We start from the raw sequence: 23,745 nt of genomic DNA on the forward strand, positions 1-23,745 counted from the left end.
GTATATTTCCATTAATAGTCTAGTTGTTATCTTTGATCCACTATATTTTTCCAAGTTTGGCATAAGAAATACTGCCACAGATGGTGTGTGTGGTGGCCCCCAAAGAAAGATGAATTACAGCTATATTTCCATGGAGGAGAGCTAATGAGAGTAAATTCAGATGTTTTTTTTTTTTACCTACACTGTTCAGTGAAATTACACACTAAATTTTGTCTTTACTCTGCAGAAACTACAGAGCAGTTTACCTACAGTGAAATACTTTCTTGGGGATTCTTTATAGCTCTTAAAGTGTGGTTTGGGATTTGAATGTGACACACAGTACCTAAATCACTGTACCACAAGGTGTCTTTACTTCAGTTACAGTGTGCCTCGACATCAAAATCTGTACCAGATGGGACAGTTATAGACACTAAACATGTATTGGGTTCAGCTGAGCTCCCCTGTATATAACTCGTGGCAGTTTACTAATTGGCCACTTCCAAGGCAAACATGTATTCAAATGCCCCCCTTCATGGTCTCTCACCGAAATCCTGGATAAACAGAGGTTAGCTTTTGGCCAGCACCTTGAACCACATTTCCCAAAGACAGGCTCTCCTCCCAGGACTGGCACTTTGACAAGGGCATTAAAGACCCGTGATTAATGGAACACAGCCCAGAATGTACTTCATCTTCCCAGCTAGGCTTATGTGAGGAGCAAAGTATTGTTGGACATCAAGTGTCTGATGTCAGAAGGTGGTGTGTCAGGAGGAGGGTATCATTACACTTTTGGCACCTTCTTAAGGTAAATGGTTTATATTGTGCAATGGATGCTCATTTTTAATGGTTTTGAGTCACTCATTTTAATCAATGATGTATAATGAAAAAATACATTTTTTTCAATGATATGTGATTTGACTGACAACGATGTTAAATTGTAAAAATTTTAAATGAAGCAAAAAAACTATTTTCCATTTGTGGTTAGAGCTACCTACCATAAAAACACAGCAGCTGTGCTAAATGGAAGAGTCTGTGGTTAGGTTAATATAGAATTTTTATGAGTTATTTACACATTTTTATTCATGATATTTGTGAGACCTTCTTACTATTTCTGGTATTTTCTGTGTAATGATAAACATCACTTATTTTGTAATTCCTAGCATTCCTCATGCGCTCTTGACCCTTATCGGCCCTTAACCTTCTTGTACATCTTATTATCACTAACCAAACCGATTGTGCTGACAAACGGATGAGCCCAGCTGCGCTGGTGAGACTTGAGCGTGCAATCGAGTGCAAGGGAACCTGAATAAAAGGGATGTGTTCTCAGCGGTGCAGAGGTGCCATTCCTTTCCCTCCGTGCTTTCAAAGCTGCAGTGGCAAAAGATGACACATCACATGTCAGCACTGTCATTGTGGAGAGCAGAGGAATCTCCTGGACTGGGACACCCCAGAGAAAATGTCAGTGCTGCTGATGAGGGGCATCGCTCATATTCAACGCTTCCCAATAAATGCAGTCAAACTCCATGCTGAAACTGTGCCATGCAGTGGGGGGGCCACAGTAAAAATTTAGTGCTCTGCGATGTAGCGGAAGGCTGTTTTGAATGATGGTTAACCTGTGTAAACACCGATTCCTGCGTGCACACATTCCTTGTGTGAAGGAAATGGAACCGGGAAAAAGGAGGTGGAATGTTTGGTTAGCAGAGAGTCATTTTTAAATAGCTACCTTGCAGCTGTCCTGGTGCCCCAGTGTACTGCTGCTCTTTAGCAACACCCATCACATCCATGTAGTTTTAGGGTCTGATTTCTTCCGTTCAAACTCAGGTGTACTGTTTATTTTTAGTGTTCAGACATGCTATCCTGTGTTCTATTTTCCTGATGTATCTACATAATCTACATCTGTGCTTTGGAGGGAGATTGTTCGACTGACTAAATGCCATAGTTGAACATGTTGAACGCAGATCATATTTCTGCTAGGGCGATCCCATAATCATGAGAAAGTAAACCTGAAATAAAGCCCTTGAGGTCATGGGGAGATTCATGTTGGTCACAGTTGCTTGGAATAGCTCATCGAAGGAGGGCATGGCTTTCTCTGTGCTTTCACACTTACTGCAGCATCCAAACTATCCGTCCCCTCAAATATGCATCCTATATAAATAGAGGATACAGGGAACATAATACTTTTGGATCCAGTTCAACAGGGAGATGGAAGCAAATGGTGTCCCAGTACCCCTCTGTCTGCTGACTTAAAGTTGCCTCTTGATTATGGTAGCATTCACAGCATGCCCTCCCAACGCCTTTTTTCCTCTAGCACCACAAGAGCTACAGCAGAACAGTACTGCTTCACAGCTGGATTAAGGCACCTACTGTGCGTCAGGACTTATGTCATCACCTGTCGCTGAGGAATACTGACCACAGGATAAAATCTTAATGTCACATTATTGATGTGTGTTAAAGCACATTGACACATTTACAAGTATTTAGGATGACCTTTATTGTACAATTTCTTCTATTTGCTCTGCATTCCATGCAGTGTTCTTTTCTGTTTAATATATTCTTATATACTGTCATTGTTGCAACAAAAAACATTTACATTTCAATACTTTCATTTGGGAATTGGAACGTGCATTACTGGTGTGTTGAAAAAACTTTGGTATTGCATTTTTGTGTTATTTTATATCACTTATCTTTTTTCTGAGAGCAAGTTACAGTGTTGGATTTTTCTGCTAAGCTACTTAATGAGTAATTATTTACCCATTTATTTGGCAGGGTAGTTTTTACTGAAACATTCAGGAAAAGTATTTTGCTCAAGGATCTGACAGCAAGAAGGGTTTGAATGTATGTTTTCCAAATGGATGTTAATGGCAGTAACCACTACATTACCTCATGGTATTGTCCTTCCTTTCAATTGTAGAGTTTTGTATTTTGCAAGCTAGTTCAGCTCACTGTTTTAATTTCATGGCCATTTAGCTTTGATATTTTTGTCCTTTCGTTTTGGGCATCATGAGTCCTATTATTAGCTGTAGTCATTGGGTGATTTCTTCCTTGGACTTCAGTGAATCACAGGAAGCTGTTTTATGGCAGCAGTTAGCAACAGGTGATGGCCAGAGTAGGCCTGTCACTTGTAGAAGCCACTTTATACATTGTTGAGAGGTGCTTTGAATGCTACAGACTCAAAGGCAACATGCACACAGGATTTACTTCATTTGAAACAAGTAACTTTCAGACTACAAGATGGTGATGGTCTTGTAACTATACATACTACATCATTAATTACTTTCAATTGCAAGAGCCTTTAATATATTTTTTAGGACAGTAAATTCTAAGGAAATCAATAAATCTGACAAGGTATTCATTTTATCAAACTTTTTTAAAAACTTGTTTGAAAAATTTAAGTCCTAAGATGGTATTCAGTGATGTATAGATCTTGTAAGTTAATAGTTTCCAAATTATAAAAGTGCATTTTTGAAAGTCAGAAAAACATTTTAAAACTTGAGTAATAAAAAGTATTTTATTAGAGTGAATAAAGTACACATAACACTTTTATAAACTTATATATCAATCTTAATTTTTTTGAAAGCAGATTAACTTTAGTGCTGTAGGACATGATAAATTGTGGGAAACCATGATTTAATACATTTTAGTTGGAAAAAAAACAAATTATAAATACTGGGTCACTGATAATATTTCAGGTTTAAAAAGCTGCATTAAATGAATATGGTTGCAAAAGCAGGCGAAGCATCATTAATACTGTTCAGAAATGGCCTTTTGTGGGGTCTTCAAGAACTTCCTCACTCATAAATGCCCTGCCTTTGGCTTTAAGATTTAAGCTTTGAAATCTACTTTTGCATAATCAAGCAGGGACACAGAAGTGAAATAAAGTCTTGCTAGGGGATTGCATGAAATGGCAATGTGTTGAAATAACTGTGGCATATCCCCTTGACCAAGGGACGTCTTGTGGGATGTTGGCCCTCAGACATGCTTGCACTTTGGTGTGGTTTCCATTTGGCATGGTCTTTCAGGCTTCATTTCATAATTCTGTAAGCAGAACACATACATATATCTTGAGGCTGATATTCAGTATTTAAAAGTAAAATAAAAACAAGTAAGTTTTCCCATCTTCTCCATCTTTCTGGCCACACCTTTCTTTTGTGGTAGCTTTCATGAGTTTTGGACCTGCCGCCGCAACATCTGTTTCAGATACGGAGCTAGTACTGATGCCTGTTACTATCTTCTGAGCAAGTACTGGTGGTATTTAACATAAAAGCTTAAAAGCTTTTGCATACCCTGCAGGCATTTCTTTTTCCTCTGTTCTTTGTACTCCTCTGTAGTTCAGTTGTTAGTGGTCTGTGGGAACCATATAATTCTGCAGAAAATAGTTGTTCTCTAGCATTTATTACCCTAGCAAGGTTGAAATAGTGTAGAAGGTTTTTCTGGACCATTTCTTTTTGAATAGTGAAGAGTAGATTGGGAAGCAGATTTGTGAATGAGTAAAGGTGACAGTTTGGACCAACAGCTGGACACGTCTATGAGGATACACATAAGCAGTGAACCTTATGTGTGCAGTATTATCTATTGTTTTTTTGTTCATAGTCTGTGGAGAAGCACTCAAAGAAGAATTTCATGGTACTTGTACACAGTACCTATGACAATAAACCTTGAACCTTGATGTTCAGTGTCACTTGGCCCAACTGCCACTACATAACTGCATTAACAGCCCAGTTTTTACACCTGCTGGCAGTTGATCGATGAATGCAGGATTGGTCGTTTCAGAGAGTACATTTACAGACAGTACTAGCTACTCATTATTTAGAACATTCTGGATGCAATGGCTTCATATTGAAACTGCAGCATTCAGGTGAGCTCTTGTGCCATTGGAGCATGACCAGCTAGTCCAGACCTGGAGAAGTGATAGGCATCGTTAGCCTTGTACATATATCGAGGAGGGTGATGGGCAGCTGAAAGGCTGTGCATGCATTCTTGGGAGGATTTGCTGATTCTGAACTAATCTGGGTCCTGATGTAGTGCACTCTTCTCTGATGTCAGGCAACTAAATGAGCGCTTCAGATATCCAAGTTAAGTTAGTTTTTGTGCTCAAGGGTTTCACCTGTTAAAGAAACCTTGTTTTGTCATTAGAACTTAATCAGACTGCTTAGACAAGCTATTGTAAACTAAATATCCGCGTGCATTACAACAGAAATGTAGATCTTCACATCTGAAACATGGGAAAGTAAGAGCGAAAAAAGTACATTACTGTCACATTAACTGTGGTCAGTAAAAGGAAAAGGGTTTGCCATCATTTTGTCAAGTTTGTTTGCTACACTATAAAGGTATAAAATAATACCTTTTTGATTTGAAAATAATTCAATTTCACCATGAAGAGAATGGATGCTCAGAAGATGTAAAATATTAACTGGTATTTTGGAATATCCTGATACAGTACTATGTTCAGGTTGCTGCTGTTCTTCCATTCTTCAGTGCATTTCAAATTTTTTAAAGGGAATGCGGAGGCCAGAGGCTTCAGTGGTATCACTGCAGGTCTGTTAAGTCATTCAGCAGAGGCAGGGCTGTAAAAATGCACGAACAGCAGATGGACTAAAATAAAACCAAAAGGTAAAAAAGTGAAAACAGTATTAATTTTCTAAAAGGTAGAATGATGACACATTTTAAGTTAAGTTTACCTTTACTAAATAATTAGAGATATTTTTGTAGGTGTCAGATATGTCAAACTGTAGCACATGACATCAGCATATAATTTTAATTAGGCATCTCAGGAGTAATATGTGTGCATTTGTTTATAGAACTGAATCAGTCATTCATGTTAAGGGCTTTGCGCAAAAAGAGATCATCAGGCACCTTCATTCCACCTAGAAGTCAAAATTCTAATTACTTAAGCAATACATAATTATAATAATACTGCTATAATCTGCACCATTACTATAATTATGTATCATCTTTCAATGATCATCTTGACAGAGATTTTCTAATCCGAGGCAATCTGCAGTTTTCTAATGTGATAGTTTGTGATGATTAAGGCAAGGCAAGTTTTATTTTGACAGCAACTCTTACAGCATTACCATTTGGAATTAAAGATGATGGAGGCCTGTTAATTCACTGCAAATGGTCTTATGATTGAAAAAAAAAAAACAACTCACATCTCCTCTCACAGTTTTTTCTGAGCCTCAAGATTTCGGTCTTCTTGGACATTGTACATACACGAGGCCCTCATATCTGCTTCCTCTTACTGTGAATGTGCACACGGATGCTGCTTGCACACCCGCAGAACTCGAAAGTCTGTCTATGCATTTAGCTGGGACTGGAAAATTGTGTTGTGCTTCAAACAGGGCCACCAGAAATACCTTCCATGAATGAGTATAGAGCAGTACGTAATGCGTGGAGCTCACACTATTCCTGTCTTTTGCAGCTTGTCCAACAGCTGCGCTATCAGAACTCCACGTCTAAGGCAGGGAGGGGTGCATGGGTTGCCAATGCACTTTTGTGAACGAAACGAAAAACAAACACATGAGGTCAAAGGGCTTCACATTAAGTCCTCCATCAAAAGACTCTTGAAAGAACAAACAAAACTCAAAAGGGGAAGTTCTTAAGAGCTGCCTTTCCTTCATGTTACTCTGAAACATTCATTAGTACAAACCGTTTAAAAAAAATTACTGTCCTTTTTAATCAGTGTTTTAGGAGATGTTTACTGTTAATATCTTCAGATCTTTATCTGTGTATGTTTTTTGTGTTATTTACAGTTTTTACAAGAAAAACAGCACAGGCATCCTTAAGGACTGAAGCATAAGGAGGAACTCAAAGAAAAATAAATAGGGGGTACTTTTGAAGGAGATATAAAAAGGAGTGGCAAAATATTATCAGAATATTAATTTTATCAGTCTGTAGTACATACACAGCTTTGATGTTGCACTGTATATAATACATGTGCATATAACAGCAATGGCTGAATAGCTTTTTTGTAAAGGCTCACTTGTTCACAGTAGAATAACACAACGCAACAAAATTTTTCAGAGTTCTTAGTAACGTCGATTTTTGTGTTGATTATGATTAAAGTTTACTGATTAGAAAAATACCACTAGTTCTATAAGAGTGTCGGCTTTAGTTTGCTACTTTGGAGCAACTGGAAGATTTTGGAAAGCACCAGAACATTCTAGAAAACATCAGCTCTTAAAAGGTACTGAAATATTGGCTGCTTGGAACCTGGTGCCAAAATTCGCCAAAATTTGCCCATTTCAAGAATGTGGAATAGTTTTGTAAAAGCTGACATATAGTTTGAACTAACACCAAAAGTATTTTTAATCTAACAAAACTGAATGGAAAATGCAAAAAAAAAAAAATCAAAACAAAATTTTTCTTACATTGTGTAATGTGTAGAAGGTAACTTTTCAACTCTGAACTTATCACTCTACTCCTCCTGGGTACTGCACACCAGTAATGAGGATTGGCTGACCTCTGACCTTTCAGTTAGCTCCACTGAGAGTGTGGTGGAGAACTGAGGCGAAAGAAGGCACGCCTCTTTGTTAATGACAGGCATGGCCATCTCTACTCCCCAAGGGCACCGAGGATGAGGAGGTTTTTACTCGATAGCCTCTCTAGATTGCTTAATAGAAGTGGCCTCTGTAATGATTTTAAAGTGTTAAAAAGAAAGCAATTAATTTTTACAATCTAACTGAGTCTAACATTTCTCATTTGCCAGTTATTGTATTCAATATTTGTTGCAAAACTTGGAGGTATCCCACATATTCGTGGTTTCTGACGGACCTGCCTAGTTATGGTGTCCTTCAACTCCCAGCCTTTACAAAGGATATGTTAAATATGTTCACCAACTAAAATTTTATGTATTGTTCTTAAAATTGTTTTATTGTGTTGAATATCCAACCAATTTACAACATTTCATCAGAATTTTTAAGGGTCAATTGTTTTATACATAAATGCATACTTATTTTTGCAAACATTGTAATTTGGAGTCAAATAAAAATGTCCATAGTCTGGGTTGGCAAAAAGAACTTTAAATCCATCCACGGTTGAAATGAACAAAGCATTAAATTCTCAACACTTGGCAACACACACACACATTTTCAGAACCACTTGTCCCATACGGGGTCACAGGGAACCAGAGCCTACCTGGTAACACAGGGCATAAGGCCAGAGGGGGAGGGGACACACCCAGGACAGGATGCCAGTCCGCCGCAAGGCACCCCAAGCGGGACTCGAACCCCAGACCCACTGGAGAGTAGGACCTGGTCCAACCCACCGCACCACCACACCCCCCACTTGGCAACACACACACACACATTTTCAGAACTGCTTGTCCCCTACGGGGTTGTGGGGAACCGGAGCCTACCCGGTAACAGAGGGCGTAAGGCCGGAGGGGGAGGGGACACACCCAGGACAGGACACCAGTCCATCACAAGGCACCCCAAGCGGGACTTGACCCCCAGACCCACTGGAGAGTAGGACTGTGGTCCAACCCACTGCGCCACCACGCCACCACGCCACCACGCCCCCCTACCACTTGGCAACAATAAATCTTAAATTATCTCAGTTTAACTGAAAAAATGGAATTTGCTTGAATAACTCCGCCCAGTCCTCCTAGTGAAATAATGGAAGACGACAGAGGTATGTAGAATTACTATAAAATCACCATTATAGTGACTGAAAATGAGACTGATGTGGCAAAATATTCCTTATTTTATACTCATAAGTGAGTATAAGGGCAAAGTAATCATCTGTTGTTATATTTAGCAGTCATCCATTGTTTTATGTAGTATTTTTAAACTAGCACTCTATAGCCTCATCATATGTCAGGTTCCTCTGTGTGAGCTCTGGTTAGAGCAAAATGATTCAAGGGGACAGAGGCTTCCCAAGATACCACCTGCTTTCCCTTAGAATAAAATGAATCCCTCCAATGATCAAGCAGCAAGGTTTGCAGTGACAGACACCAACAACCACATCAATCCCCACATGAAGGAAGTACAGAGTCCAGCAATGCACACTGTTATTACAGCAATAAAAAACAGCCTATCTTTTCGCAACACAGATCACACTTGTCAAAAAAAATCACTTCCTTAACATTTTGGTCCATGGGCTGTAACAATAAAATGGCAAAACTGATGTCTTTTAACAAAATGTAATTAACAAACATTGACCTATATTTTAAGAAAGTACAGAAGAATAGTCTATTGGAGGATACACTGACTATAACAATACTGAAAACTATGTTTGGCAATGATTTTTAGACATACATTGTGTTGGGTATAGGAAGTCTTACAGCAAGGGGTTTTTTCAATTTTATTACAATACACACACACACACACACATTTTCAGAACCGCTTGTCCCTTACGGGGTCACGGAGCCTACCCGGCAACACAGGGCGCAAGGCCGGAGGGGAAGGGGACACACCCAGGACGGGACGCCAGTCCGCCGCAAGGCACCCCAAGCGGGACTTGAACCCCAGACCCACCGGAGAGCAGGACTGCGGTCCAACCCACTGCGCCACCGCACCCCCACTTTTATTACAATACATAGGTTTCAAATATTAAGAGACCCTCTATTGTTGAGGAAGGCATTTGAGCAAGGTCCTCAGTAAATATGCTATATAAATGGAAATAACTGATTGGTGGAGAATAACAGGCATTGTGGAGCAGTTAGTAGCATTGCTGCCTCATTGCACTTGGGTGGTGTGAGGGAACATGGGTTTAATCCCTGCTCAGTCAGGGTGCAGTTTTAATTTTCTCCCTGGGTCTGCATGGCTTTCTTCCAGGTGCTCCGGTTTCCTCCCACAGTCTAAAGACATGCAGTTCAAGTGGATTAGTTATGCTGAATTACCTGTAATGTGTGAATGGGTGAATGTGTGTATGTGGGACTACCTTACAATGGACTGGCGTCCTGTTCAGGGTGTACACCCCCCACAACAATTAAACCTTTTGTTCAATAGTGATTCGCTGCGACCCTACTCAGTACAAGCAGTTATTGAAAATGAATGGATAGATAATGTTAAATATTGCTCATAAGTGAATTTTCTTTCGTGTGCTGTATTTACAAGACCTCTGAAAGTTTCTTAGGTCTAAAACATCAACGCACCTAGGCTGTTACATCAGTTCTTATTGTAACACTTATTGCAGTTCTTTTCTTATTAAAACACTAATAAAATGAAAGTCCAGGGGCAGCAAGTTTTCTGGATTATTCTGATTTCCGCAGCCTACAAACTCATAAAACAGCTTTGAAAGAATAGCGATCAGAGTTCTGCAAAACATTCATATCCCAATGCTCTTTTGATAAGCAACTTCAGAATTTTATCATGAGGTTCATTCTCTTTGCACAACTGAAAGATCTCTAAATAATGTTGGCTTGTTTCATACTTTTTCCATTAATGTTAACCAGACACAATACAATACGGTCACAGCAGCTCAACATTTTTCCATTCTCAAGAGAATGACTACATCCTGTCTGTGAACTGGGATGTCTACTCCTGTAAAATGGATGGATCTTCAAGCAGGAGCAAAGTTACAGTTTAATTACTGTCCTGTCATGGTCAGCCCTACTGTCAAAGAAGAACTCAGCTTATACCTTAGATATTTATGAGGACTTTCCTCCTGTGTATGAGTTATGTCTGTGAATATTGCTCATCTGGCTTTGGCTGGCAGACATGAAAATGTACCCCTCAGTAAAAAAACTTCTTCTGTGACCAGAGCTAATTATACTGCTTTACAGGCAATCGGGTTGTATCTGCTGTCACTGTGAAAAAAAATTTTTTACTTCTAAGTTTGTCTTACAGCATGCCTATCAATGCAAAACCAGGTGGAATAGAGCCAATAGAGGCATCAGCATTTGCGTTTTTTTAATTTTTCAATGGTTGTAACTTCCTTTTATTGTTTATAATTGCAATGTCAGCAGTTTCCTAATTTTTAATCATACTAGATAATGAAGAACAGGATATAGGTTTTTTCATTAAAATTCGTCAAGCACATTTTCATCCTTCTGAATGAAGAACAAACAGATATTTCATTAAATATATTACAAATTCTGACAGACTTACGCTACATTCATAATGTGTGACCTATAAAGGTATGGTTCAAGACACTATTTAATATACCATTTACTAGTAATAATCTCTGGCTGTGCATGTGATGCAAGCCTGGCTACTTGCAATGCCAACTTCCTGTAATGCAACTCTACATGTTAACACCTTCCTTAAAAGGAAGTCTGTTTCCTTTGCTTATGAGTGTGACCCTTAAAGAACAAATTTCATCATTATTATTATGGTCAATTACTTTATGCCTTAGTTTTTGACCTCAGTTTGAGTTACGTGCCAGATTAGCTGTTCTTTGACTTTATTTTCCCTTGAGTCTGTAAGATGACTGGGATCATTGCACATTTTGTTATTGCACCTACTGTATCACAAGTGGAATCCAGAAAATAGACCTCTCTTCCATTCTAAAATCTGCATCCTTTAGAGTAAAAATAAGCAAGTGATAGAAAACATCCAAGGTGCTCTATGCCTGTCACCACCCTTCCTAGGTTGGCTCGGATGTCAGTCTTTTTAGTTAACAGGGTTCAAATAAAACTGGAGAAAAAGGGGTAAAAAATGCTTTGGTTGGAGTATGAGGTCAGGTTCTTGTCTATTATGTGAATTATAGGAGTAACACACTCAGTATATTTCAAATTCAGTACATTGAAACAGCACAGTAACTTAAACCTGTTGGATTCTTAAAAACAGCTGAGGATATGAAACCAGATCGTACAATCATCCTCTTTTTTGGCACAATGTATTTTTGTTATGCAGTGGAGAAATTCCAGGCTGTTCCAGGGATTTAAAGCAGCCACTGAAGAAATTTGTCCAATGTAAAGAAAACAGTTTGATATTGTGTCTTGTACCTATTAACAATTTCATATGTTGTGAGCATAACATTATGTCATTGATTTCCTGTAATGCAGCTGTTATGCTTTGCATGTAGCTAGTAAACAGGTAGTTTCAGTAATGCCCCCTAAACACCCGTCGATGTAGTTAGTAAATCTAACATGCCTTGCAACTGGAGCACAGGTGGGCCTTTATGAGAACTCATGAGTCAAACCCAGACATTCCCCAGACGGGCCTAATCCACCCCCCAAGATCCATCACACCCCAGGGCACAGTGGGGTGATGGGTTCCATGCGGGCGTGACCACTTGTCTCAGGGTTATGGGCGCCAGAGGCAGCGTTACAAATCCACACCACTGAGACCTATGGCGGGGTTTGGCTTGGAGAGGCCTGCTTAGGAACACAATGCTGGCTGTGTGTCCGGAGTGGACCAAATTCTGCACAATCGCCTTAATCGGTTTCTGTTTCCACATTGGCAAACTACTGGAACTAAAACTGCCAGCACTGCAAAACTTTCTGTCCCCTGGGGTCAATGGGCTTCTTAGGGGTAAAAGATATAATTAAAAAGGGACAAATTAATTATAACAGAGAAATGTGATACAGTAACTTAGGCTCAGGAACTAAGCTATTGGTCTCCTTATACAAACCTTTTGTTTAAAGGTGACAATAATGCATTGGGCTCTGAACTTACAAACACAACTGGGAACAGAACATTGATCATAACACAACCTATTTGTAGGTCCAGTTACTAAGTCACAATAAGTAAAAGCTATAATAATAATAATAATTTATTTTGTTTTCATCAGCTGCTCATCTCTTTGCTCCAGAATCAAGACTGGAAACATCAGGCGTTTGACGCGATACACCATAGATGGGATGCCGGAAAGACAAGAGTGTAATTGAGAATAGTGTCACGAGAACATATTAAAAAGAATTTTAACTTAAATACCAACCATGACTCTCATTTGTTACTGGGGACTCATTTACAACGTTCAGTAAAAGTCTCGGGCATAGCTATAATAAATGCAAATCTCACATAAGAGTTATAACGTGTTAACCTTGAGCTACATTAAAATTAAAATGAACTGAAAATAAGTGAAAATAAACATTACATTAATATTTAACCTTGCTGTTCAGGTGCCGAAAGTAGAACAGCGGTACATCGGATAGCGCTACCACCTCACAGTGACTAATCTGGCTTTGGATCTGACTCATTCCGCGTAAAGTTTGTGTGCCACTAATGTCAATCTTTTTCTGTTGTATTAACCATATTGTCTTCTGCTCATATGTGAGCATTACAAAGATTATTTATAGGAATTGGTTTAAATATAAATAAATACACACACACATTTTCAGAACCGCTCATCCCTTACGGGGTCACGGGGAACCAGAGCCTACCCGGTAACACAGGGCATAAGGCCGGAGGGGGAGGGGACACACCCAGGACGGGACGCCAGTCCGTCGTAAGGCACCCCAAGCGGGACTCGAACCCCAGACCCACCGGAGAGCAGGACCGCGGTCCAACCCACTGCGCCACTGCACCCCCTCATTAAATATAAATATATGTATAAAATATTTAGATGTATTATTTTAAACAAAATGTACTGTGGTTGTTAACAGGCTTCCTCAAGACATCAGTGGACTAACACAATAATTGCTCTGGGTGTCAGGCAGGCTTGTACTTGCATGCTGTGTGTTGTTTCACTCTCATCTGTGTCTGCATTGTCCAAGTGAACAGGATTTTACACATAAGCAGATGTTAGAAATAGGACTTCTTGAGTCAGCTCTGCTGGCATTGTTCAGTGGAAAATCTCATGATGTCCACAGTACAGGGGGCACTATGAAACTGAATGTTGCTGAAGGGTCTGTGTTACACAAATTGGCCTGAGGCAGGACAGCTGGTAATATAGTGGTTAGAGCTGCTGTCTGAGGACCCAAAGGTCATAGGTTCAAATCTCACCTCTGGCAATAGTACCTTTAAGCAATGTAGTTATCCTAAATTGCTACTGTAAAATTACCCAGCTCTGTATATGGGTAAATAAGTGTAAGTAGATTAACACTGTAAGTCTCTCTGGAGAAAAGTGTCACCTAAACAAGTAAATGTAAATGAGGCCCATGATGGAGTAGCAACTAAGCTGTGAAAGCTCTTAAACTTTAGATATAACCGCAATACCTTCACTAAGAACTGAAAACCTCACAAATAATGCCCCTCAGTGTATAACTGGCTTTGGATAAAAGATGTGATCTCCTAGACAGGTAAATCATAATTATATAATATAGATCTAGTAAATATATAAACTAGAATTAAGAACTGATGAAAGAAAATGATGATGTATCTGAGAAATCTTTTTTTATCCTTGTTAAGATAGATGTGTTTGTCTGCTGCTAACAACAGGGCCATTTGAACTGAAGCTTTCATCAACAGTTGCCAATGGTGTGAATTCCACAGGATGCGGCCCCTGGCGGGTGGAAGACTTTGTGATGAACGCACGCAGGTGCAAGGCCAGTTGCCTGCTCTGCGTGACACCCTGAGTGGAAGCAGCTAAACTTCTGCTACTTGTTTCAAAATGCATAGGCTGACTTCCCCATCTTTCCACATGTCACACACTGTAAAACCTGAGGTACTAATGGTGCGCAATTAACTTCACCTCATCACAACTTAGGCCTTACCCAAAGAAGTTAGTCGATCATCACATTAAGCAAAATCAGCCTCATGAACAAAGAGTTAAGGAACAAGTTGTGTGGGACTAATGGAGTTATCGAATGGGTGATGCAACAGCTACCTTTCATAGCCAGAAAGTTTTTAAAACAACTTTCAGCAGAGAAAATTATAACAAATTGTATACCATAATAATGTATAACAGTAATATGATTAAAAATAACACAATAACAATGGATTCCACACTTCTATTTTTTACCCCATTACTGAACTTATGCAATTCAGAATCTTCTTTCATAAAAGGGTGGCTTTTGTCCTGTCAAATCCATTAAAAATGGATACTTTTTGCTCCTTGCAGCAGTAAAACCCAGTATTTCGTAGTGTGCGATATGGTGTGAGGCTCATTTAGCGTTTGCTACATGAACAAATGTAATGCGGAGCTGGAGCCAGTGGTGGTGGCTGAGGAAGATGGAGCAGCACAAGGACTTCATTGTGGCTGCTGCGCAGAAATGAGCTGAATCATTAAGGTCCCTGAGTCGCTAAGTCCCACACAAGCTAGCTGTCCAGCTCTCCCTCTTCTGAAGTACCTGCTCTGGTCATGCCCGCTTTGATCTCCTCACAAGCGGAGCTCTCACCACATCCTAATCTCTACCAAACTCTCCCCTGTTTGTCTGTGAGCTAATAGCTCTGAGAGGAGGAGTTGGCGGGATTCTTGAAGAGGCTTGACCCAAATCACCCTGGGTATCGTTTCATCTTTGCATGGAATATACCTGTGCGCCTGAAATGTAACCCCAGTTTAGTCAGACACATGTTGACAAAATTATCAGTGTGTTCACAACACTTCCTACATTTTTCCCTTGGTTTTCATGTAGTAGCTCCTTGGATGCATGATCTTTATAATAATTTATTTTGTGTAGACATTTTTGTGAGGTAATATCAATCTTTGGTGCCAAAATACTACAGGAGTACCCTGCTATCCAGCTTCCTGGTATCGGCGCTTGTACTAAAACACTTTTGAAAAATTAATAGCCTTCCTCACTTTTAGAGACATTTGTCAAAGTTAGCTGTGATTTCTGGGATGCGCTGGTAACCAACTATAATTTTTCCCATAAGGAATAATGGGAAATGGGCTCCCCTTTCCACCTTTTCATTATCCACCCCATTTTCAGGAATGGATTAAGGGCGAATAGCGGGGTACACCTATACACTGGGCTTTTATTTGGATATGTGTCAGTGGTTGAGAAAACAGGTCCCGATCCCCAGTGTGACCTCACCGTCTTGAGGCAGTCCCTGGATGGACAGTGTCTATACAGGCTCATTCAGCTGGACCTCAGAGAAGCTGTCAGTCTGCTCCCTGACAGTGGGCACTGCTCCAAGGAAGACACAGATGAAAGAAGGGAAATAAATATAGGTGGTGGTACAGCAGTTAGGAAACTGGTCCCAAGGTGCATAAGTGAAATTTCCTAACAAGTTTATTTTTTCCAGCAATACAGTAGAGCCTGTCTCCTGTCCCCATACTAACCCTCAGTGGCAATGGCATTCCCTGTGTTGCTTTTGCTGTTCTCAACCATTTGGTCTTTCAGGGACTCCACAGAGGTCTGGTTAGAGACATCTGTGTCCATCTGCTTCACATTCAGCAGCCGCTCCTCAGGCATGTCAGTGCTGATCAGGTGTGCTTGGGAGCTGGTGCTGTCCTTCCCGGTGGAATTTGCTGGATTCCCTTTGTATGACATATATAAAATGTGCCCATGAGCTGGACGTACTCAGTGCAATGTCAAAAGAATGAGCATTTAATGAAATCATTATAGGTGATAAAAGTAAGGTTGCAGGAGAACAGAAGAAACAGAAACTTGCAGCATGGGCTGGGATAAAAGAAAGTTCTGCCCAGGACTTTGAATGGCTGTCCAAAATGGGTAGACATTTCAGATGGAGAGCCACATTAGCGTTTAAAGGAAGCTTGAAGTAGATCCAAAACTGTAGGAAAGATAACAAATAGAGAACCCACGAGTGAACTGAACCTAGCTCAGAAGGCCAAGAACAGGAAGTGTCAACTGCTCTAGGATGCAAAGGAGAGTCTTATGTCTTTGAGCAAGATAGTGAAACACACACACACACACACACACACACACACACACACACACAGAGAAATGTCTACAACCGCTTGTCACAAGTGGGGTCGCGGTGAACCGAAGCCAAATCCAGCAACACAGGCCGCAAGGCCAAAGGGAGAGGGGACACACCCTGGATGAGACGCTAGTCCACCGCAAGGGACTCCAAGCAAGACTCGAATCCCAGACCCGCCAATAGTGAAACAGGTTTGTTCAAAGTGAAAACTTATCCTCTAACTGACGGGTGAAATTGCAAGCAGTGAAACCCAAATTTCAAGTCCTGTGTTCTTAAGACACAACACACACTTCCTTTATCAGTGCAGGTTATGGAATAAATGCATCTGAGATTTCGCAACATGCAACTTTATTTCAACAGCACACCGTTTTACCAAAATTAAAATGAGTGCAGTATGACACTGATTCATTCCATGAAAGCAGAAGATTGTGTAGTAGTCAGAGCTGCAGCGTTGCAGTTGAAGGATGAAGGTTTGAATCCCACCTTTAGCTTTAGTACCCTTCAGCAAGGTACTTAACATGAACTGATACAATAAAAATTTCCCAACTGTATAAATGGGAAAATCGTTGTAAGTATTTTAATATTCCAAGTTTCTTTGGAGAAAAGCGTCAGATAAATGTAAATTTAAAAATGATCAAAATGCCACAGTTTCTTCAACTTAAAAGAGAAGGAGGAGAACGAGGTGTCAGGTATGTTGGCTGAAAGACCTGTCAGTCCATTTGTCACTGAAATGAATCACTTCACCGTTTTCAGGTGTTCCTCTGCACACCTGAGTTTGTCTGTCATTTTACTTTCACCAGCAATCTGCTGTAAAGAATGGCCTCTGGCCATTGCCTTCATCACAAGTCCACTGACTTACAAAGCGCTCTCACAAAGTCATAGGAATCTAAAACATCCAAGATGCATTCAGCACCAAGATATCACATATCTCAAAATGATATAATGTCGCAGGAAGAGTGAGTGCAATATAAATGTCCTCTGAGCTGACCGTTACCACTCGGTTATATACAACACCAAGGATCCCTGCATACCTCTCTAAGTCTGATTTTTCACTTTCTTGACTTAATTAGATGCAGCACAACTACCTTGTAGAGTAAATGTTTGCAATTTTTGAGGAGGTTGCACCCAAAGATGTTCATAACTAGTGACAATTGTTGTCTGTATGACTTTTTAAACATTTTAAAAATCACTCTTTCCAAATGCTATGCTGGGGTAGTCGCATTCATCGCAGACACAAAATTCCTTTATGGTTCACAGAGAATTAGTGCCATGTTGTACAAATCCACAAGTTAATGCAGATATTCATGGCATAGCAGCAATAAAGCAAAATGTTTTCCCCTTGGATTAGTTGATGCAAACCGTGTGAAAAGGCTGATGCTTTTCGGTGGTGAATGATCAAAAATCATATGTCCTAATATTTATATTTGACTGAATATAATACAGAAGTGGGGGTGTGGTGGCACAGCAGGTTTGCCCTGTGCCTGCTTTCTGGTGGGTCTGGGGTCTCAGTCCTGCTTGGGGTGCCTTGCAACAGATTGGTGTCCCGTCCTGGGTGTGTCTCCTCCCCCCTCCAGCCTTACACCCTGTGTTGCCGGGTTAGGCTCCGGTTCGCCACAACCCTGCTTGGGACAAGCGGTTTCACTCAGTGTGTGTGATAATGCAGCAGCATGAACGAGTGAGTCACTTTTTTCTGAGTAGCTATATGAGTAGGTGCCTCGTCTAACCATTGTAATGTTGCTGTCTAAGGTAGAGAGCTCAGTATTTTCTGACAGGGGTGTTACTGAATTAGCAGCCACTTCCACCAAGCGGTAGGCCTGGGTACTGCAAAGTGTGTGTGTCATTAGTGTTTTATCACAAAGGAGAAATGAAATTGTTCTATTTTGTTACTCTTTTCTGACTGTCACTGGAAGATTTGAAACAGCAACTATGATAAGAGAATAACATTTCCCCAATATATGAATAGGAATACATAAAAAGGTTATTTGACAGATATACAGATATCCTGTGGTTTTTCTCTCATCTTACCTAATCATTCTGAGAATTTGCTAAGAACATAGATGTGTTGCAAAGTGTGACACACTTGAACGTTTTCAGTTTGCCTTCAGAATAAAGATTTATGGGCTTCGTATTGTAATAAAACTTTACTTCAAAAGTCAATTTACACATGATTCGTTGTTTTTATACATTTTCAATGTTCAATTTACGAATATTCCAGAAGGATGTCAGTTAAATTATTACACTGCCAGCTAACATGCTCTTTTTGACCAGGAGACTAGCTGGTCAAATAGCAGAATATAAACTGATCTTAGTACAATCACAGATTAGAGAAGTATTCAGGTATTTATTTTGTTTAATAAAGCTTAATACAATGTTAATGTATTCATTCTATTACCAAAACCCAGCTTTCTATGAGCATAAACATTTGTTTTCCTGCCTAACATTGAGAAAACTGACTACAGAAGGAAGGACCTCTCCCTTCTTCAACTGCACTTTCAGAAGAGGAAGTGGTTTGGATGAAGATTTTGGCCTTCTTTGTGTCACACTCTTTTGAAACCACTTCTGTTTAATCCTCTGCTGTTTTCAACATAAAAAAAATCTCAGGTTAGGGATCTCTAATTCAACTAAATGCCAGTTATAAAGCAATACACCAGGTCTGGAAAAAGTACAGCAAGGAAGAAAAGATGGAACAAATGTGCGTAGAAGTGACATTGCCGCACCTCCCCACCACCCTCACTTTCTGCTCTAGCCTCTTGGTGAGTGTCAGAGAGATCTTGCCCATACCACCCTGAGTTTCATTGTCATGACAACACATTTACCATTTCACCTTAACCTGTACTGTGTATCATTTTCCTGCGTGCAAGTCAATTTACCCTTACACCACTATAAACAGAAACTGTGCTGTAAGAGGAGGAAACACTTGGCTGCAGCAATTTATTTAAAACTCTGTATCTATCATTTTTAGTCCTTTCCTTAGAAGCACCTTACAATGCAAAGGTATTTACAATTATTGACCAATTTCTTCAGCTGGGTCATTTACACTGGAGCAATTCAGGATAAGTATCTCACCATCGGGGAGTAAAAGAGGAGGCGGGATTTAAACCTGCAACCTCTGAATGAACAGGTGCCACCACTTACCCTCTGTACTACAAAGTGGTCCCTCTTTCACTGTAAACTCAGACTTACTTTTGTCTTCCTCTGGCTTCTCTCCTCCAGCCTCCGATTTGGGTCTCTCAGGAGCAGCCTCTGTCTCGTTGGTGACAATTGTTTTCGGCTCTGGAGTTTTGGTGAGAATGTACAATGATCTGGCTTAAAGTGCACCTCTTAGAAGGGTTCACACTTCATAGGCAAACTGTCTGCAAAAATACTCGTCTGTCACTGAATCAAGATAGGTGTCATGATTCTAAAACTGTTGTTAATAGTTGTCAATACTGTTTAAAACTGTTGCAGCTCTCGGCACTTTCTGCAAATGCATGTAAGTCATGCCAGCTGATGTAAGGCTACTTATGCATCGGTGTAAAACAAAGTAGATAAAAGAGTACAACATGGGAAACAGAATGGGCTTCAGCACCTTTAGGTGACACAGATTCAAAGGCCTCTTGATCCATAGCATTTAATGGGATACCAGTATCCTCTTGGGGTGCATTTTGGGAATTAAGCGAATATTGCTGAAACGACAGTGTTAAAGGAATCAAGATTTGTTCAACAAAGGTCACAGATTCAAATGAATAGGATTGTGGCTTTTCAGCCTCTCATTAACATACTTACACCTAAAACATTGTACAGTTAAAAACCAGCTTTATAAATAGATAATGATGAAGTTTCCAGATTAAAGTAAACAACGTGTATAATATTAAAATGGGACCACTATTGGTTGCTTACCTTTTTCTTATTGCAAATGAAGAAACTCAGTATCACGATGAAGATGACAATTATGATAACAACTAAAATCACATATCCTAAAAAGAAATAGATAAGATTTGAAGGAAAGAAATGTAAAGGTCTGTGTATGTAAATAATAAAACATGTTATCAAATTAATTGTATCTTTGCATTAGATTCCAATGCGTGGTGAGCTTAATTACTGAATTACTATCTTTTCCTTTAGTGAGATGACTAAAATGTAAATCCATTGATGTTGATACTAAATTAATAATATCCTTACCATAATGGCTGTTATTCTTTTTGTATTCTGTACTCTTGGTGGTAGATGCTAAAAAAAACAACAGCGCAGTCCTTTCAATTCCTGAAGGAATCTAGACCAATTACATTTATCAGACATTTTTTCTCCAAAGCAAACTCTATGTAGTGTTACCAGCCCACACACATTATTTACCACGGTGACTGACACTGCTAGATACACTACTTACACTGGGTCACTCATCCATACATCAGTGGAACACACACACTCTTTCTGTCACTCACACACTATGGGTGAACCTGAACAGCATGTCTTCGGACTGTGGGAGGAAACCCATGCAGACAGGGGGAGAAGATGACTGAGCAGGGATCAAACCCATGTCCTCTTATATCACCCAGGTGGTGTGAGACAGCACCACTACTCACTGCGCCACCTTGCCACCTGATCACACCACAGAAGTTCAGAACATCACGCTTATTATTTCATGAAATTAATGGCCGTTATGGTGCTTGTCTCTTCTGTATTCTGTTAGGTACGTAAGGAGTATGTATCTTCAACTTGTGCTATATTTGATAGTAATTATATGGCAGAGGTGCAGTATTAGCTGAACAAGGTTTAAGTTACACAATGAGATATGCAAGCAACATAGAACAAACTGTATTTGGCGTGACTTTGTTTTCATTGCATTGTAATATATTCTGAATGTTTTAAAATGATAAAACAGTGCGTAAACTCCATTACTCATTTATTATATTCTCTCCTTTGTACAGTTTGATTAGTTTTAGGTCAAGAAGATTTTTTTCTGCTCCTTAGGACTTTACGTCCTACATTTTTCACTGTTGCCGAGCACAATGTCCCAGCTTAGTTTGTCTCTCGTGGTGTTGAGAGCTGCGAGAATCTCACCTCGCCTGGAAACAGGAGCAATGGACTTGGTAGTTTTTAGTGCTGCGGTGGTGGTGCTCATGAAGCTCGGCCTGGTGGTGACTTTCGATGTGGTCTGACTGGCTGGTGCTGCTGTTGTTGCTGCTCTTGTTGCTGCTCTTGTTGTTGCTGTTGGTGCTGCTGCTGTTTGCGTTTCAGCTGTTTCCACCTCGGCGTTATTTCTCGGAGTGCTGGCGTTAAGGCTGAAACTATCTGTCCTGTTTATGGCCTCGCTTGTAATAGCAGTTGTTGAAGGGGTTTCATCAGAGAGACTGAAGGAACTATTGATGTTGTCTGCATTAGAGACTCCTAGAAGAACTTGACATAAAATAAGGCGTGTCAGTGTGTTTGCATTACAAGTTTTAATGATTTGTTAATGGGTTACCGTCAGACTGGAAGGACAACCCTGTGGTAAGGTTTGTGTATTCTAGAAAAATGTTATAACCATCAAGAGAGAAATTTCAGAAGTAAAACAAAAATGAAATAATCTTAAATAATATGCTTACCGAGGAAGAAGAGGCACATATAGGTTGAAGGCATCTTCGCAGTCATCAGACCAACTGGCAAGTACTAGTGAGCAGGATTTCCTCACTAACTGAACTCACTATCTCACACCGGACTTAGCAATCTAACCACAAAACAGGATCCTTGGCTCTGAACGTCACAGGACATAAGAAAAAATAAAACAACTGCATGTAAATGACATTAAATGTAATGCAAGTTTGTACTTTGATTACAGTTTGTGTAAAATGCTCTGTTTGACAAGGCAGGGATTTGTAAGCTGAGCGGACAATGGCATGAAATGTATGAATTCACTATGTATGGATTGACCCTCCGTCCATCGGATCGTTTTTATTAACGCCTTATTTAAGGATCATGGTGACTTGAAACATATCCAGGGAATCAGAGGGTAACAGATGGGATTGCACATCCCTACATCCCCAAGTCACAAACTCTCCAGTCAAGGACATAAGAGTCACATTTTCCTACAAAAAGCATGTTTTTTAATGAGAGAAAAACTCAGGGGAGTTTTCTACACACAGGGTGATGAGAACCTGCCACCGCTTGTCTCCACCAGGTGTAAATTCTGATCTAATCTATATTTACTATTTTCACCGTGCACCTCTCCACAGTGACAAGATGAGATACAAATACTCCCTGTTTTGTTTTTGTTATTACACTTTGCCACCATCAGTCAGGTGTGGCCTGCATGTGGTGTCTAAGGCATTGAGCTAAACTGTGGGAAATGTCTCCCATCAGTGTGAACACTAGGTGGCGCTATTGATACAGCACAATTTAGGGTGGTGGCATAAATGTGATGTAAATGTCAGAATAAGGAAGCTTCTGTTATATTTTTTCAGCTCCCTCTGAAACAAAAGACTGAGTTTTCTTTAGCAGTTTTTTTTTAAGAAGACATGTATAAAATAAGAATTAAAATTCCAAAACAAACTATATGTCTGTCACATTTGGCACTGTCACACCAACTGTTTCAAAGATAAGCAGTTAAATTTCCTCACAGCATTTCCAAGGTGCTGGTTGGTGAATAGTAGCATAGTGTCAGTTCTGAAATGTTAGCGGTACATTTAATACGCTGCTCATGAGTGCAACTCAGAAATAGCCCATGTTGGCATATCGTTGATATTTTTTTCCTCCTTTTTCAGCTAAATTATTCGAGCAAAACACCAACAGCATCACAGCGATGGAAGTGTTTGGTCATGCTGAGGAAAGAGGACTGAGAAGGAAGAGGTGTGTGTGCAGGGGGCGGTCATTTATTGCTGTTTATTTCCCAATGCCAGAAGTAATCGTTGGCAGGATTAGTGCTGTGTGCCACCCAGTCCCCGGTGCTCTTCACAGCCATTCCTGCAGACTTCCAGTGGCTGGACGGTCCTGCTCGCAGGGGGCTCTTAATCCAGTGCTGAATGGCCTCGGCCAGGTCCTGTGCCACTTATCGTGGCATCAGAGCAGGACAGGCCGGCCCCAGCCGAGTGGATGAGCTAATCGCCCTCCTGGAGGTGTTGGGAGGCCGGACCACCCACCCGGCGGATTCAGTCGCGAG

General features: G+C 40.2%; 1 protein-coding gene across 1 annotated transcript; it reads right to left on the reverse strand.

The window, feature by feature from the left end:
* Positions 1–3,575: 3,575 nt before the first annotated feature.
* LOC108924349 (uncharacterized) lies at positions 3,576–22,272 on the reverse strand. Its single transcript, XM_018735667.1, has 9 exons — positions 22,196–22,272; positions 21,672–22,007; positions 20,793–20,840; positions 20,511–20,587; positions 20,200–20,296; positions 19,815–19,904; positions 16,030–16,227; positions 15,782–15,874; positions 3,576–4,011 (listed from the first exon to the last, which is right to left on the reverse strand). The coding sequence occupies exons 1-8, from the start codon at positions 22,239–22,241 to the stop codon at positions 15,813–15,815; spliced, it is 954 nt and encodes a 317-aa protein (XP_018591183.1). The 5' UTR covers positions 22,242–22,272; the 3' UTR covers positions 3,576–4,011; positions 15,782–15,812.
* Positions 22,273–23,745: the final 1,473 nt, after the last annotated feature.

This window comes from Scleropages formosus, chromosome 16 (genome assembly GCF_900964775.1).
Source record: "Scleropages formosus chromosome 16, fSclFor1.1, whole genome shotgun sequence".
Classification (NCBI taxonomy): Eukaryota; Metazoa; Chordata; class Actinopteri; order Osteoglossiformes; family Osteoglossidae; genus Scleropages; species Scleropages formosus.

Excerpts from the sequence above, each read along its gene's own strand:
- LOC108924349 (XM_018735667.1), bottom strand. The coding sequence starts at position 22,241 with ATGACTGCGAAGATGCCTTCAACCTATATGTGCCTCTTCTTCCTCG. Across the intron at positions 20,841-21,671 it reads TGCTCCTGTTTCCAGGCGAG|CATCTACCACCAAGAGTACA; the intron begins GTGAGATTCTCG and ends TGTTTTTTTTAG. Across the intron at positions 15,875-16,029 it reads GAATGCCATTGCCACTGAGG|TGCCCACTGTCAGGGAGCAG; the intron begins GTTAGTATGGGG and ends TCCTTGGAGCAG.